At 39.6% G+C, this 17720-nt stretch overlaps 3 protein-coding genes across 8 annotated transcripts; all 3 read left to right on the plus strand.

The window, feature by feature from the left end:
* The first annotated feature begins 439 nt into the window (after positions 1-439).
* Positions 440-4923, plus strand: LOC144200534 (uncharacterized). Of its 2 annotated transcripts, XM_077722750.1 has the most exons (8): positions 440-786; positions 861-1069; positions 1651-1896; positions 2082-2219; positions 2308-2377; positions 2463-2590; positions 2741-2810; positions 2986-4923. In XM_077722750.1, exons 1-8 carry the CDS (start codon positions 600-602, stop codon positions 4017-4019), a joined length of 2082 nt encoding a protein of 693 aa, XP_077578876.1. In that variant the 5' UTR covers positions 440-599; the 3' UTR covers positions 4020-4923. The 2 variants fall into 2 exon arrangements, with proteins under 2 accessions (XP_077578876.1, XP_077578877.1); XM_077722751.1 differs by lacking the exon at positions 1651-1896.
* Positions 4924-5526: 603 nt separating this feature from the next.
* Positions 5527-9983, plus strand: LOC144200525 (uncharacterized). Its single transcript, XM_077722736.1, has 7 exons — positions 5527-5856; positions 6889-7103; positions 7171-7416; positions 7864-8001; positions 8141-8216; positions 8290-8520; positions 8603-9983. The coding sequence occupies exons 1-7, from the start codon at positions 5670-5672 to the stop codon at positions 9058-9060; spliced, it is 1551 nt and encodes a 516-aa protein (XP_077578862.1). The 5' UTR covers positions 5527-5669; the 3' UTR covers positions 9061-9983.
* A 745-nt stretch (positions 9984-10728) lies between these two features.
* sh3bgr (SH3 domain binding glutamate-rich protein) lies at positions 10729-17288 on the plus strand. Of its 5 annotated transcripts, XM_077723163.1 has the most exons (12): positions 10729-10896; positions 11761-11946; positions 12050-12130; positions 12602-12691; positions 13229-13369; positions 13646-13672; positions 14232-14255; positions 14602-14628; positions 15455-15481; positions 15649-15675; positions 15741-15796; positions 16697-17288. In XM_077723163.1, the coding sequence occupies exons 1-11, from the start codon at positions 10852-10854 to the stop codon at positions 15756-15758; spliced, it is 693 nt and encodes a 230-aa protein (XP_077579289.1). In that variant the 5' UTR covers positions 10729-10851; the 3' UTR covers positions 15759-15796; positions 16697-17288. The 5 variants fall into 5 exon arrangements, with proteins under 5 accessions (XP_077579289.1, XP_077579291.1, XP_077579290.1 ...); XM_077723165.1 differs by lacking the exon at positions 14602-14628; XM_077723164.1 differs by lacking the exon at positions 14232-14255.
* The last annotated feature ends 432 nt before the right edge of the window (positions 17289-17720 follow it).

Genomic DNA, 17720 nt, shown 5'->3' on the forward strand with positions numbered 1-17720 from the left:
CAAATGACGACCAACATTGTATTTTCTTTTGAAATTGATAATTCAGCACAGTTGAGTAGTGTTGCGCAGTTTTAGTAACTTTGTGGCAAGTACAAGCATTGAACAAGTGGGCGTGTACTCAACCCAAAGTTAACAAAATACCACGTTAAGCAATTTGGTTCATGCAAAATGTTCATCTCTAAAGTAGAATGTCCTTTTTAGTTAACATCAGACGAACACCTGTGAAAAAAATGACCCTAAATCACTTTGCGATTTATGTTCTCTGCACAATGAATGCATTTACTAAGCAGGTAAGGCGATGTTGCCACGCCCCCCTCCCATTGACATCATCCCCCACGAATGATGTCGGTTACGTCGACCACCTGTATAAGAATAGGTTTCGTCTTATCTGGGCTCTGATATGAGGTAATAACCAATGCCGTCATTAATAGCGACACTGAAGTCGGATTTGGAGCTTCACAGCCATGTAACGTTCGCCGTGGATTTTAGTGGCCTTTCGCCGCCTCCTGTGCGTCCGCCCTGGGTTGTTTTTTTTTTTTTTTTTTTTTTTTTGCAATGTGGCTCTAAAAAAAGGGAGGAACGTGCCGCTGCGAGGGAGCATGAGTGTACAACAGCGGGACTTTCCACCGAGGTCAGGGGCCGAGGGGGACGCTTCAAGGTGCATCAAGGAACAACCTCAACCATGCTCGCTGCCCAGACTCCTCACCGGTCAGCGCATTTCGCAAACTAAATCACATACGTACAAATCTCAAGAAGACAAACTGAACCCGTATAGGCGACCTGAAGGTATTCAACTAAACGTTGCAATTAGTTGCAAATTTATCAACTTTGACATTAACTTGATCATGTGATTCCATTAGTGTCGAAGCTGAAATTACCACCCATTAGGGACCCCATAAAGTTGAGGGAACAATCTGCGCAAAATATTAAGGAGCTCAAGAACCAGAATTATGTGCTGCAACAGCAATTGAAGGATTCAAAGATGGAGAACAAACTGTTGAAGAATGTTCTGCATCGTCACTCGGTGGCGCTGCAGCAATACCAAGATTTGGAAGGAAGCATTTCTCAGGTGGGTGTCTCATTCTTTAAAAAATATGGATTGCATGCTCAAAACTCACCAATATAGAACATAATGAATGCACCAGAGGTGTAATATGTTCTTAAACTCTACCAAAGTATTCATTCATTCATTTTCTGAACCGCTTTACCCTCAATAAGTGTTGCAAGGGTGCTGGAGCCTATCCCAGCTGACTTGGGGCCAGCCGATTGCAGGGCACGAGGAGACGGACGACCATTCACGCTAACATTCATACCCAGGGTCAATTTAGAGTGTCCAATCAGTCTATTGTGCATGTTTTTCGAATGGGAGAAAAACATTGTACCCAGAGAAAACCCACGCAGGCCCGGTGAGAACATGCAAATTCAAACACAGGTGGACTGACCTGGATTTGTACCTAGCACCCCCATCTGGTTTGAATTGCCACAATGTGAATGCTTTCCTGTCTTGTTATTTCAACTCTTATCGATTGCCGACCAGTTCATCCTATTGGCTCCCGTTTGCCCGACCGATATCAGCACCATTATTTCAAATAAGCAGATATGTATACATTCATTGTCTATATTCCCAGACTATATTCTTGGATCTTCTAGATACAAGAGCAGCACAGAAATGAAGTGAAAGCTTTGCGGAAGTTGCTCAGCGAAACACGCTTGAGTCGTGATAATCTGGTTAGGAAACTACAAACTACAGAGAAGGAGTTGTTAGACTGCAGAGGCAGGATTAATCATCTCCAGTGGAGGGTTTGCCGGAACCCAAACCTCCTGGAGAAGGAGGAACTAACCCGCAGGCTTAGTGAGTTCACAATACAGCTAGAGGAAAAGGAGAGGAGGATACAGGTATGTTTTAGAAGCAACATAGAAGGATACAAAATGTGCTATTAACAACATAACTAAGGGAGAATGGGGTTGGTTGTCTCACTTGTTATAACTTTACTGGTTAGTGTAAAATAGAGGGATACAGAGAAAAGTGGTGGTTGTGTGGATTTTTTTTTAGTGTGCTGTTTTTTAATCATGCATTTTAGTTCTTGGAGAAGAGTAACATGTTGCTTCAAGGCTCACTCAATCGCCAGGTAGCAAGTGAATACAAAAAGATAACCAAGACCAATGAGTTTTCTCTGGGTCTACAATCAGAAGTTGGTGAATTGACCAAGAAAGTTGAAGTAAGTTGTAAGAATTTTGGTCGTACATGGTTGTATACTGTTGGGATACTGAAATACAGCATTCATATCGTTCTTTTTTTTTTTAAAGCCTGACAGAATGAAAGAAATGGAGGCAAATGGTATTTATGGTATGCGATCATCAAAACAAGAAAGAAAAGGTATAAGTACATGAATACTTGAATTTGTCATTCTTGTTAGTTTTCACTGCTGTTTAACACCTATTTGTCATTTTTTTTTATATAGTAAAACAAAGTAAAATGGTCCAGACGGAAGCATTTGTCTCAACAAATAGCGATCCTGGCAGTAGGCTCAAGTCAGATTTTTCGGACATTGATGACAACCCTCATCGGTGGCTGACCCCTGACAGCTCAGTACGTTATTGAAATCAATAGACAGTTTGATTTTTATTGATTGTTCTAGCCTTTCTTTGAGCAATTGAATGTCTTTTTAACTACATGCCAAAGACATGAAATGCCATGCCATCTGGAATAATAGCAATAGCTCTAATAATTGTTTTCCAGGATTATGGAGCACAAATTTCTCAAACAAGTGAACAAAGAAGTAACAACTCGAGGCTTTCTGACGTTCCAGGTGAGCCATTTATGCTTCATAGTAAAACACAAATCTCAAAACATATTGTATTATGTGTAGTATAGTGCTTTTCATTTTGTAATGTTTCGGTGGAACGTCCAACTTTTTTGGTTAATAATAGTGAATTTTTAAAAGGTCGCAAAACTTGCATTTAAAATGCATTTGTTTGTTTCAGTTGATGAGGAAATCCAATGCAAACGACGGGAGTCCTCCAAAGACACAAAGGAGTCAGAAGATAAGAATGAGGAGGAAGAGGATGAGGAAAATAGTAAAAATGAATATGACGAGGAAGATAATAATGAAGGAGGAGGAGGAGGTGGGAGATCAAATGAGAACAACAATGAAGAGAATCGTGGAAGGGACAATTATTATGAGAAAGGTTTTGAGGAAGAGGAAATGGACGAATATCACGGAAAGGAGAAATGTGAGGAAAAACAATATGATTCAGAGGAGACACGGTTGGAGGACGACCTTAAGGAGACAATAAATGAGGAAGAGGAGGAGGAGGAGGTCTATCTGGAAGAACAAGAGGAAAGGAACGAGTCGCAGGAGGAAAATGAGGTAACAGAAGAACGGGTAGAAGAGTTGGTGGAGGAGCTAAAAGAGGAAGAGGAGCAGATACAAAGGGAGAAAGTGGAAGAGGAGGAAGAGCAGATACATAAGGAGAATGTGGAAGAGGAGGAGCTTGTAGAAAAGGAAGAGAGGAAGCAAATGGGAGATGAAATGACGGATGGGATTGAACCCACAGAGCCCGGGGTGAGTAAAGAGGTTGACGAAAATTTAGTGGCGGTAGTGGTGAAAGACGACGACCTCAAAACACAGACAAAAAGAAAAGAGAAAGGTGATGAGAAAGACATTAAGACATTCAAAAAATGTTCCATGGCGTGCATGCTACGAGAACCTAAAGTGGCAGCTCTGCGTGAACCCAAACGATTAACACGGCCCAAAGTTCGCCGTAAATACAACTTCACACCAGTTACTAAGAACCTTCATCTTGGGAAGCCAGCCTACAGCGGGGTTCACCTGAGGTATTTTAAAAGCTCATCCACGCCGGCAAAAGAGGAGACTCATTACTGTCGTAATCGGAGACGTACCGCCGAGATGATAGAAGACGCCTATCTGAGTGACGAACAGATGAGCCAACCGGATGCCGCCAGTGACGGCTCGGAATTGGATTTAAACACTAATGAATCGTCTCTGTGGACTTAAAGCAACAGTGACAACCAATTGGATTTTTTTTTGTTGCCCTGGCTCTCCATGGAGTTTTGCTGGTGGTGAACTTGCAGTTCATTTGTTACTGCAATTATTGCCCAATTTGCACCATTGCTTTTCTGGGTTGTGTAAAAAATAATAATAACACCCGAGGGCACAAGACATTCAACTTTTGACATGAATATTGTGATTCTATCTATTAATTTCCTAATTTGTTTACGTGCAAGTTCCTGGTTTGGATGAGCAAAAACTACCTAATTTCCATGAAACTCTTTGGTAAGGTGTGCCACGGACCCACGAAGCAATCATTTAATGTGCAATACTGCTTCCTTCTGGAACATAAGGCTCCACCGTAGTACAACGACCAGACAGGGTTGTTCCTTTTTTAAAACATTTTTTTTTAGTTTATTGCAGTGGTTTAGCTTGCCTTTTTGTGCCAAGTGACAATTTTCATGCTGATGATATAAAACTGGTTCGTTGGGTGCTTCAAATGTTGTAATTACAGTAAATATTTTTAAAACGCTACAAGATCATGAATCAATATTTAAAAAATAAATAAACGGTCAGCACAGTCAGGTATTTATCTTGCTTGTCGATTCAAGATGAATGTTTAAATAAACCCAAAATTGTGCTGTAATTCTAAGTAGTTCATTAGCCTCACATTTCTGAGATGGAGGGTTCATAGGACTTTTCCTATGTGTAGTTAACATGTTCTTCCCAGGCTTGTGTGGGTTTTCTGGTGACTGGGATAGGCTGCAGCACCCCCTGCGACCCTTACGTAAGTGGTATGGAAAATGAATGCAAAATGTATTGCTTGTTTCAAAAAATGTGATATTGTTGTTGCACATTGTTCTTGTAGGTACAATTTTTGGAAACAATAAATCGGAAGGCTTTTACATTACCTTTGTAATCAATTCTTTGTTTTTGATATTTTTATTTGGCCCAGATAAATCTATTTGGGTATATATTTCACTAGTGGTACCTGAAAGAATTTTAAAACAACTTATTTCATTCCAATCCGATCGGGCGATCACCGTCCAATCCAATTGGTCGATTCCCCCAGTCCAATCCGCCCGATTCAAACCGGCCAATCGAATCAGGTCAGCTGGGATAGACTCCAGCACCCCCTTTGACCCTAATGAGAATAAAATGATTGAATTAACTTTTTAAAAGTACATGGTAGTATGTCTCTCCTTGGAAAAATAACATTACTGGAAACATTGTTTGTCCATATTTTATTCATTATTTACTGAGAAGAGAGAAATACATTACATAAATTGCAGTCTGTGCAATAGGAGGAAATGATATAGATTTGATGGTTCATTGATTTTTCTGTACCACTTATCTTGACAATTTACGCAGGCAGTTTTCTGTGATTTTTAAGTGGGAAATTTAAGCAGCGTTAAGTCGGTCCTAGCACGTAACGTCACGCCTGTCGTCCAGCTGTAAGTCTGTCGGTGTCGTCTTCTCTGTCCTCTGATATGAGGTCAGTGGCGTCATCGTTGGCGACAATGAAAGCGGCACTTAAGCACAAGTCAGATTGTCACCACCTTGACGTGTGCTCCGCCAGTTGCCATGCCATTTTCGGGCCGCTTCGATCGGTTTCCATGTGTTCTTTCCCGGTGAAAAGAGGCTTGCGACAAGGCGATGAGGATGAGTCAGAGGGCCTTTACAATCAAGACACGGGTTGAAACTGCAGGAGACAAAAGTAACGCGCAATCGGGCTCTCTGCCCAGACTCAACCCACAGGCGCGCACCGTGGTTTTTCAAACCAAAACACAGATTCACAAAACCACTCCGGACAAGAAATTTAATCCCTATAAAAAAACGGAAGGTACGTTCCCCTTTTCATGTTATTGTAACTTAACTTGGTACAGAAATCGCAGTAGTACTGTTGTTCAAGTACTTTTGGATGTTTCAACAGCAATACACTTCATTTTATTGCATTTATATTTACATGATATTTGTCTGTTTGGTGCAACTGTGCGTGTGAAAATATAATAAAAATGCATACATTACCTTTAAGGCGACTGAGTGGTAAGCACTTTGGGCTCACAGCTCTGGGCACTTGGGTTCGAATCCAGGTTAGTGCAGATGTGGGGAGTTTGTTATCCCTGTGCCTGTGGGGTTTCTCTGTGTACTCACACATTCCAAAAGACATGCATGGTAGGCTTCTTGGACACTCTAAATTTCCCCAAAGTATGAGTTTGAGTGTGTATGGTTGTCCGTCTCCTTGTGGGTGTCCCCGCCTCTGGCCCGGAGTCAGCTGGGATGGGCTCCAGCACCCCCTGCAATTGATAAAGAAGGAAGAAAAAACACCGTGCGATGTAATCAAAGAAATATGAGTTGCTACTATTCAAACAATGTCTTTGATCTAAATGTTTTAGCCATTATAAGTTACAGAAAAGGAGAAATCAATAAAATTATCTTGGTTTCAAACTTATCTGCCAATGTTATTTTGGTCATTAGGAGCATGCATATGTACTTGGATTCGAGGAAGTTCTTACCATATTCTGGTATGTCTCAAATTATGCATTTTTTTTGTGTTTAGTATATGGAACACACTAGAGTAAAGTAGCTGCCAGCACCATTATTTTTTAGTCAGACCCATGGATGTCCATTTGTGCCTGTTTCCAAGCCACTTGCAAACTCCTGTGGAATTTTGCCTGTGCTCTAGTATCAAGCTAAAGCTGCTGCTGGATAATTTGCAAATAAGCACTTCTCACAATCTGAAGTTTTCCCAGCTACTGCGAGAAAGGACATCAAAGTGGGGGGATAAAAGGGACAGTTGAACTGGAGTTGTGTGTCACATGTTTTATCTATTTGAAGAGGCTGGATTTATATCAACGCCTTGAATGTTTTTCAGAAATTAAGCTGAAGTTACCTCCAATCAATACTGTTTCAAAGACTAGGCTACATTCGTCTTACTCAAACAGCATTAATGAGCTGAAAAACCAGAACTATGACCTGAAACTACAACTGGTAGAAGTAAAGACGGAGACCAAGCTGTTGAAAAAAGTTCAACAACGGCACACAGTTGCACTTCAGCATTTCCAAGACTCAGAGGAGTGTGTTTCTGAGGTTAGTGAGGCTTAACTGTCTTATGGCGATGCACCCAGAAACCCAGAGAAAACCCCATTGCTTCTAGGTGCTGAATCAAAACGACGGTGAAGTCCGTGACTTGCAAAAGTTGCTCTGTGGGACGCGCACATGCCGTAATAACCTGGCCTGGAAGCTTCAGGTCACTGAGAAAGAACTGACCAATGTCAAAGACAGGATCACCCACCTCCAGCAGAGGGTCATCAAGGAACAGGCCTTGCCGGCCAAGGACGAATTGTCTCGCAAGCTGAATGAAGTTTCCATTGAGCTAACTGAGAAGGACAAGCGGATAAACGTAAGTGTCTGCGAAAAACAGGTGCGAAAAACAGGTTCTAGTAGTTGTTGAACATTCAATGGACAAAAACAGCTGTACAATGGGTGTTATTTATCTTGAAGGCTATGTCTGATTGGATATTCTTCATTTTCTCTCTCGGACTACAAATTACTGTACAGTAAATTTAAAAACATAAGATTAAAAATGGAAATAAAAGGGAATCATTTTCTTTCTGGGGTGGTAGTAGCTCAGCCTTTATGGACTTGCCTGGATATTGTGAAGGGTGATTTGCCCAAGCCCTGCGACAATCCAGTAGAGGGAAAATTTGGATTTGTATGCATCGCCAAAGCTCCCAACTAACAGCTGTGTTTCTTCTGGTTCTGCCACCACATATATTGTGCGTATGAAAAATATCTTCTTAACAGTGTTATTTAATTCCAGTAATTATTCTTTACTGATATGTTGCAGGATTTAGAAAAGTGTAACAAATTGCTACGAGGCTCCCTCAATCGCCAAGCAGCATCAGAACTCCGGAAAATAAATACGGCCAGGAAGACATCATTCTGTCTTCAGACGCAGGTTTATGAATTATCCAAGGAAACTCGGGTAAATTGAAAATCTCTTTAAATTGTTTGTTTATTTCAATCCTGTTGAATTATTTGGAATACAAGAACAGAGGTTGCATTTGAAAGAAAGTGAATTTATCTGTAGATAATGTTGAATTTTCCATTGTTTGTTGAAACAGGACATAAAAAGAGAGCTGGAGATTCACAATATTTATGCCTTCAGACTCCAGAACCAAAACCTACCAAAAAAGAAAGGTATAGTAAAGCAATAACTCCAGTTAGATGGTATTGACAGAGATATAAAAATAGACTCGCTTTTGATTTGCAGGGAAAATAAACAAGATGGTCCAGACTGAGTTATTAGTCTCCTCGCCTTGCAGCGATCTTGATAGTCGTCCTAAATCGGAACTTTCCGAGTCTGACGATAAACGGCAACTTAGTGAGCATCTTGCCTCCATTCCTCCGATTCCTGAGACACGCGTTTACCAGGAGAGTGCACCCCAGGAATCATATACAATTGAAGGTCCAAGAAGTGACCTGGATGATAGTCAGACACCAGGTGAGCTATAACCCAACGTATCCATTTGTTGCATTTGCATATCAAAATGAAATGAGACAAACCATGTTTTTCTTTTTCCTAGCTCCAGATACTAAGGAGCTTTCCTCTCAGCAATCCGAAGGCAAGTTCACTACTGACGATGAAGCGTCAGAAGATAAGAAATCCGAGCTGGCGACGGATTCGACAACTAAAAAGGAGGATTCTGCAGTGGTTTGGGTCCCAACGCCACCTCAACCAAAATCGTTTGGACGTTCTAAACTCCAAAGACGTAAATATTTCTTCTCACCAGTGGTTGAGAACATGCATAGGGGAAAACCAGCCTACCCAGGGCTGACCCTAAGCGAATACAGATTATTACAGAGACATAAGAAAGGGGTCAGAATCGGTCGACCAGCTTCTTCAAAGTCAACTATTTGCAAATCAGAAATCACAGATAATAGCTCACCGCGCACAATCCAAACGCCCCAAGGTGACGTGGTGCCTTCAGTGACACCAGGAGCCTCTGATTTGGAGTCAAACCCTAATGACTCAAAAACATGAGCTCAATGTTTTCTCAACTCTGTTGAGTATTTGACACGATATCGCTTTGTTACCAATCTGCACCAGCTGGTTTTAACAGCAGTTCATTTTGAAGGTTTCAAGAGTCTTTTTTATTTTACCCGACTGGAATGAAAATTGAACCTATGCAGAATAAATGCACACTCCCAATTCCAAATTAGATGAAAATGCACCTGCACAACATTCACTCTCTGGAGGGGTCAATAAAAGCTAAGATTTAGCGTGAAAAATACTTACTGGACACTCTTTTATGTATATAGCTATTGTTTCACCACTGACAATAAAAAGTCATCTTCTCCAGGTGTCATGAACCTGAGAGTTGTCAGTGTAAAGTCTTTAAGAATGGACCACTATTGAAAATAAGGGTAAAAAAAATGTACAGATGATAACGCATTCTACCTCAGTCCTCATGTGTTAGGCAATTGGATTGCCTACCTCAGCCAATTAGTCCTGCAATGTTCCCTTTTTTCATAATATCTGTAGGACTCATAAGGTATATGATACGTCTTGGCACAATTTGTTTTGAACCAGTGATAGGTAGAGTACTGAACTGACCATTGACCTTATCTACCTCAGCTCTTTTGTGTTGGCTATTCAAAATATGTCTTTCTTTGTGAAAGAGCACTAAAAGATTGACTCTTCCTAGTCCATTGTATAACCATGGACTTGGTTATTGGGTTTAAAATTAAAGATTCAGGTTCAAGACCAAAGGAGCGAAAATTCAGAAGAGCAGAGGACTTAGTATGGCTCAATGGAAACTCTTATCTACTTGGTTCTGCCTAGGAGTACTTGCACAATGGACAAAATCCGCAACCTTTTAGGGTATGACTGTTTATGGAGCTCTATTTGTACATGTAAATGTGTATTCTGGTGTATGGATGAAATAAATTACAGTATAAGATTGAAATTATTTGTATTAAAGAACTGTTCTTTGTTTTAAATCAGGCTGATGATACCACTGAAGTAACTACTACACCTACGATGGTATGAGTAATATTTCGCTTTGTTTAATTGTCATCAGATGTAGGTTTTCCCACTAAATAAACCAGATAAAATAATTACGGGTGTACATCAAGATTAATTATAATCTGATTAATAAAGATGTACATTTGATGGGTGGCTGACATAAATGAGCAGAATCTGACACATAATTACAGAAAATACTTTAAAAAAAATTTCATGGCACATATTTCGATTGCAATGTCTCCTATTGCTGACCCCAAATGGCCCTTTACAGAATAGCTTGCTAAAACACAATAATATTAATAGAAAACAAAAAGTTAATTAAAAATGAAGAAAAAAACTACTGAAAATAAAATCCCGAGAGCACCAAAGCCCACTGAAACAACAACACAAAAATATTTGAGGGCCACAGGTCAAAAAAACATTGCTTAGTCATTGGAATGGTTACGTTTACTAGTAAGCAAATCAAAGCCTTGGAGAGGTGCTCGTTACTATTTTTGTGCATGTTTGCTCAGCAAGGAACTAGAGGCTAATTTTACTGTCCTTTGGTCGACTGACAGCTGAAGTTGCCAATCACTGCTTCTCCTCCAGAGGACATGCCACCAATCGTTCAGTAATGGAGTCCAGTGGCAAAAATAACATGAGGACTTTAGCGCCTCTAGTGTGTGCGCACATCTTTGTGCGCACGCGCGCGTCTATGTCTCTGTGTGTGTGTGTGACGCACCGCTACTTCTAATAATAGAGGAGGTAGACTGCCTTCTCCTTTAAGAGCCTACTTGTTGCTTACTCCAAAAGGAAAATAGCAACAAAATGGTTATCAAAGTGTTTCTCGCCACCTCATCGGGATCCACTGCGGTAAGTTGGTCATATTGCCAATGTTTTTGTTTCTTGCACTCTTTTGATGCATTCTTTTAAAGTCCAATCGCTTTTCAATACTAAAGCATGGTTCTGTGTTTCATATCACGTTGGTTAGGATAAATGATCACAGGGATACGTCTTTATGATTTAAAAGGCAAAGAAAGACTACTTTACTAGACAGTTATTCGGTAGGAGGGGGGGCTTTGTACCCCTCATTTGGACGCGAGACTTCACGGTTAGGTTCGACCCACGCCTGTGGACAGGCCCGTTTGCATTTTTGAAGAAGTTCTGTCAGACTGCTATGACATTATTCTAAAAAAGTTCATGCTTTTTATTTTATTTCAAAGTTGGAGTCAAAGTTATAAGGAAAAAATAGCCATAAGAGTGGATGTGCTGCATATCTGTGTCCTTTATGCCTTTATTGTAGAATAACTTGATTAAAATGGGTAAAAACGTGAAATTGGATTACTATAGATACTATTGTGCATGGTTTTTGGGATATCACTGCTTTGAACAGTGAAGTACCATCTAAAAAAACATTTTTCTCCTCTGAAGTAAAGGACTATTGTCGTGTAACATATTTGCTCTTATACTATACTAAAAATTCATTTCTTAACTTTTAAAATGGACACACTAGACCATGGGCCGGCAATCCAAAATGTTGTAAGCAATGAAAAACTCAATTTAATTAGGTGATCATTATTCTACTACTGGACAGCACTCACTTCCTGCTTGTATTACTACTGTGAGACTTGAATAATCATTGCTGCAAAACTAATGTCTATAAATCATAAATCAAAGCTTGCTTGACCCTAAGAAAGTCGTTTGGATCCTACAAAATAAAGTTCCCACGCCTTCCAGATCAAGAAGAAGCAGCAAGATGTGGTGGGCTTCTTAGAAGCATTGAAAGTTGACTACACCCAGCTGGACATTGCATGCAATGAGGAGAATCGCATGTGGATGAGGCAGAATGTTCCAGAAGAGAAGAAACCATCCAATGGCATCCCACTACCCCCTCAGATTTTCAATGAAGAAAGCTACTGTGGAGTGAGTATAAATTACCGACAGCAAAATGATGATTTTTATTATTATTTACCCAATCTTTAAGCCATCCTACAATGATGATACCAATAATACTATCTCTCTTCAGGACTATGAAACATTCTTCGATGCCAAGGAAGAAAACTCTGTATTTGCCTTCTTGGGGTTGGCCCCTCCTCCTGGTTCAAAGGTCAAGACACATTCTTTTTCTATCTGTCTTTTTTCTCTTAACTCTGAGGTGGTCTTTAAAATTGGCATTTCATTAGATCTTTAATCACACTGCATTAGTTATCTCATCTCATATCATCTCATCTCATTTTCTGAACCTCATTTGGGTCACCAGGGGTGCTGGAGCCTATCCCAGCTGACTCCAGGCCACGTGCATACTCACACCCATACTTAGGAGCAATTTATAGTGTTCAATCAGCCTACCATGCATGTTTTTGGAATGTGGGAGGAAACCGGGGTACCCAGAGGGAACCCACACAGGCCCGGGGAGAACATGCCAACTCCACACAGGTAGACCGACCTGGACTTGAACCCAGGACACCAGAGCTGGCTGCTTGCAGTGTGAAACAATTCCGTACCCTAAGATTGTAAAGACCTAGAGTAAACTGTGAATGATGCCTTTGTGTTTACTTCAATTCCTTCCTTAACACAGGAAGCACTGAAGGATAATGAGGAAGAACACATAATGGAGAATGGTACTCATGCTGAAGAAACCAATGAGGAGGAAACAGAGGACTCAATAGTAATGTTTTATTGACACTCACATTGCTTTCCTTGCTTCCCTTGCAACCTCACGCAGGAATGCTTGATCACGCTTTCGCTTGTCTTCAGGTGCACTTCTCCAGCTCTCATCTCAACTATTCTCTTTGTGTTGTTATTCCTGGCTGAGACGTTTGTATTCACAATCACTAAATTCACCAACAGTGTGCTCCCAATGATGCTGACTTTTGGTTCCAACACTTCTCATCTATATCGACATTTACTGCATTCTATTACTCGATGGCAACAACATGCAATGTTGTCATTATTTTTGGGACGTGAGTGACTGCTAACAATTGAAAAGAATGGGATGTACTGAATGTATAATGCAAATAATTGTCATGCTTTAAAAAAAAAAGCATGACCATAGGGAAATCCTACAATGAAGACATGTTCCTTTTATCAGATTTTTCAGTATGTCTCCAGTTGACGTGTGTGCCACTCACTTTTCTTTTACTTCCTAACTAAGCCTAATTTCTACGCCCTGTTCACCAGTTTGTTATTTTCGCTTAAAAAAAAGGAGGTCCCAGAGGTAGAGTGTAACGGGGATGCCTATAGAGACGAGGCAGAGGAGAGCAAAGATGACCAGGAAGAACCGATAGCAGAGATTGAAGAAAATGAAGACACGGAAGGAGGAAAGGATCAACCTGAAGAAGACACAGTAACTAATAACCTCTAAAATAATTTTGCTTTCCTTGATGCTTATTATCTCTTTTCCTGGTTCCTGTCATCTGCTTCTCCCATCAATTCTGTGTTAATTTTGATACTAATCCACAAATTTGCTCAATTTTATAGTCTACAAACAAGAATGTTCCTTTTTTTGGTTACTGTCTAAATGTTCTAAATGTTAACTTCTTTGTCAAAATGTTCCAAGCAGGTCCTCAAAAATTTTAAGCCAATGTTTATATTCAAATGTGTGTTTTCTTTGTGTTAACAGGAACATGAAGAGGAGGGTGAAGACCAGGTATGTCATTTTTTTATTTAGATTCCTGGAAAAACAATTCATCTTTGGTTGTCCTCTCTTGACCAATGTTATTTTTTGGCACATAACCAAGTGCTCTTTTTATTAGGTAAAGTTCATGTAGCACAATCATTTGTTTCCCCTAGCATAGACCAACAGAAACTAGTACTTACATTCATCTCACTCACTAAGATGAACATTTCAGAACATGATGTTTGGCTCCTCCTTGCCGCAAAGATAGAACATTAATTTTGCAATTTAATCAAAGGGCTATAAAATAGATTGATCGGTATATCTTCATTATAAATCTTTATTTCAATAAAACACTTTTTTAATATGCCCAAAGCACTTTACATTCACACACCAATGGTGCTCCCCACATTAATATACTATTAGTATTTGTTCAATATTCACACATACTGCATGCACCGTTTAACATACACCAAAATCTTTTCTCAGCCACTCACTTGTCTTGAACTTTATTGACACAACTTGTATTTCTGTCTCTTTATTTACGCTGTGTATGGCGTCATGCTCATCTCTTTCGCTTTGCTTTCCTGAGGAGGAAGACGAGTTGCAGTCAGAGGTAGAGTAAGTCGACAATGGCCTTCATCCCTTTATCAGTCACCCTTTCAACCAATTATATATATTACAAATGTCACAGAATTCTTGGTAGCCTCTGGGGCTCTGAGGATTTTCATTTGGTTCTCTTCATCTCGTTCATATGTCTCTTCACATTTTCACAGTTTTTCCTCCGTTCTTTTTCTCTCCCTGTAACAAAATCATCTCCATTTCAGTCCCGTTGTTGTCTGCTGGAAACCCTCAACTGTCCCATTAGTTCTATTCTGATGACCCATCGATTATGGCATGCTTTTGCTGCTCTTTTGCTCCCCCCAGCCTGCTAACCTGCAGTCTTTTATTATTCCTTATAGGATGATGAAGAGCTACGGACGCTTGAGGTAGAAACTCATGACTTTGTTTTACCTCGTTGACTTACAGTACAGTGGTAGCTCTACTTCCGAAATTGATTTGTTTCAGAAATTGGTTTCGTAACTTGAATTTGTCGTAATTTGGGTTGCATTTTATATGTAAATGTCCTAATCCGTTCCAACGTTCCCAATACTACCGTTTAAATACGTTATAATAAAATATTTAATATAAAACTACTAATTTTGTACTACACTATCGATAAAATATTTATCCAACAACAATTCATAATTTTCATAAATAACTTACTTGGGACCCATAATGAAAAGCAAAGAATAACGTTGCATTAACCACACTTGCAAAAACTCACAAAAAAGCCTGAAAACCGAAATATTTTGTTTGTAGAATCTAACTTAAGTAGAGGTATCACTGTATTTAGGAGTACTCTTTCCACTGCTCTGTCCCTTTTTTCAATTCTGACATTCCTTAGCTCTCTCCCACATCTCGTTCAAAACCAGTAATGTGATTCATTGTATTTTCTTCCCTGATGACCTCTGTCCCCCCCCCCCCCCACCCCACCCCCTTTTTTGTTAACTTTTAAACCCCTTTTATCACTGTCATACTTTTCTATTACAGGCTGAAGAAGAAAAATCATATGGTTGTTTTTGCAGTTGACCGACATGGGGTTTTATGTATTTATTTTGTATGTATGATGCATGAACTTCATTCATAAATGGGTGACCACCTAAAAGCAATATAACGACAATACTTTTATTTTTTCAGGATACAATGTGCTTTTTAAATGTAAGATTTTTTTACATGCACAATTTTTTAACTGCATCATTTCATCTGTCATAGGAGGAAGAAGAGGCTGACGTAGAAGAGGTACCGTTACTGTATTCTTGTTTGCTATGATTAATGTTGCTGCAAGATTTTAATAACAATTATGATCGTGTTGATTTTTTTAAATACTGTACTATACTCCTTAAAATTAACTATCCTTTTTTAAATTACACTGGCAAACCACTCATCCCTCACTATGTATCCAACAGGGAGAAGATTTCTTAGAAGAATCACAGGTATTTGTTGACTGGTTAATCCACTAATCATTTAATCCTTAATTAAACTGTGTTTCTTCCAACAGGAAGACGAGTCTGAGTAATGAAAGCAAGGGAACACACTCACACCCTCCCATTTTAGGTAAATTCTATTTTGCATTCTCTACCACTTGGTGACAGTAGAGTTATATTTACATGCATGAGCCTCAATGTTGAGGTTCTCAAACGCAATCCGATCCTTAACAGAATAAAAACAAAAATAACGGCCTTTACATAAACAATGACGCCATCATGTATGTGAGTTATTATGACTTCAGAGCAATTGAATTGATTGCACTTTGATGCCTTAGTATGACATCATTACTGATCATTATTTAAATGTCCATGACATTATCAAACAATGTAACAATATTAAAATAATCATAAACTGATAACTTAACAGACCATGAATGGTTGTCTGTCTCCTCATACCCTGAAACTAGCCTCAACTCAGGGAGTCCCCCGCCCTGGTGCGCATAGTCAGCCGAGATGGGCTCCAGCACCCCCTGCGACCCTTGCGAGGATAAGCCGTTCAGACAATGAATGAATGAATCATTGACTAGTTGAAACCAGCTCCGGCTCATGTGCTCGCAGCTTCATTGGGCACAAAAAGATGCCTTTAGGATTATCTGTAGCCACATTTAAAGATGAAAAGTCTCCATTTTGGCTCTTGTGAGGCAGCGATTTTAGCCATCCTCCATAATCCCAGTCTCCAGAGCCTCTCTTTTTCACTAGTCTTTGCATGTTGGGATGCTGTGACCCACTCGAGGAAATATGCAGGTTCTGGAAGAACGAGCTTTGCAAAAATTGCAATCCCTTCCAAGCCCTGCCAGCCTCTCTGTCAGATAATGTTAGTGGAAGCTGCCAAGTGAGATTCGGATTGCGCCCGCGGAGGAGTGGGCAGATTGGGTGGCACACTGGCAGAGTGGTGGCGTCTGCCTCAGCCTTCAAATCCATTGGGGGAAATGAGTGACCTGGATTTTGTTTTGCTTTGTTTGTCCAGCCTGAAGGAGCATCCCGTGACAACTGTCTCTGACCCCTACGATTGGCAACTTGTGCCCCTAAAGGAAACATCTCAACTCCTCCCCAAAGGCAATGCTGCTACACGCGCCTTGAAAAAAAAAAACAAAAAACAAAAAAAACTCAAAACACTGGTCAGGTGCTTGAAGATGTCAAGTGATGAAACGTCATTTTTGTCTTTTCTTGTCTTCTGACAGTATTTTTTTTTATATTTGACAACTTAAGTAGCACTAATGAATAGGCCTAGGTGCGGAGTAGCATTGTACTGCAAATGTCTTTAATGTTATTTGAAAATAAAGTGACCCTAGAATACAGTTTCTTCTAATTTAGAGTTGTTTATGGGTTTAGACACTCTTAATTCTCATTTATTTTTTTCAGTTATAGCGATGCAATGTAATACAGAGCTACATGGAAACTACAAACTAAGATTTCTAACGAGTGTCTACAAATTAGTGTGCCATTCAAAAGACCTCTGTTAATACTTTTTTAAACAATGCACTTTCTTGTAAGAAATATGTGACTAATGTGGATGCAAATGGAAATGCAATAAAGTGAAAGTTGTTTTCAAAAAAGATCATGCTGGCTATATTTAGTGAGTTGTGTATATTATTAGATCAACGGGTGCCTGTTAAAACCTAGAAAAAGTGATGGGACCATGGATATTTTATTATTAGCCATATTTCTTTTCACTGTGAAAGTTAAAGTAGCAGCCACTTTGAACACCACCACCCTAAAAATTTGTTTTATAGTGAATAGAATAAAATTTTAATGCAGCTCTGAAAGCAACTCTACCTGATTTTCTTTTTAAAGCACATTGATAGCTCTTAATAAAATTGATAGTAAATAGAGCATGATGAAGGAATAGTGCTTTACAATTTTACAGTATGGCGTATACTTGGCTGTGATTTTCATTTTTGTAGTTTGCATGTACTTGTGTGACTTTGCATATTAGGGGTTCCAGAAGTCTCAAATTTGCACACGTGTGAATAAAAGCAGGATTTTTGGTT

Source organism: Stigmatopora nigra, chromosome 8, assembly GCF_051989575.1.
Source record: "Stigmatopora nigra isolate UIUO_SnigA chromosome 8, RoL_Snig_1.1, whole genome shotgun sequence".
Classification (NCBI taxonomy): Eukaryota; Metazoa; Chordata; class Actinopteri; order Syngnathiformes; family Syngnathidae; genus Stigmatopora; species Stigmatopora nigra.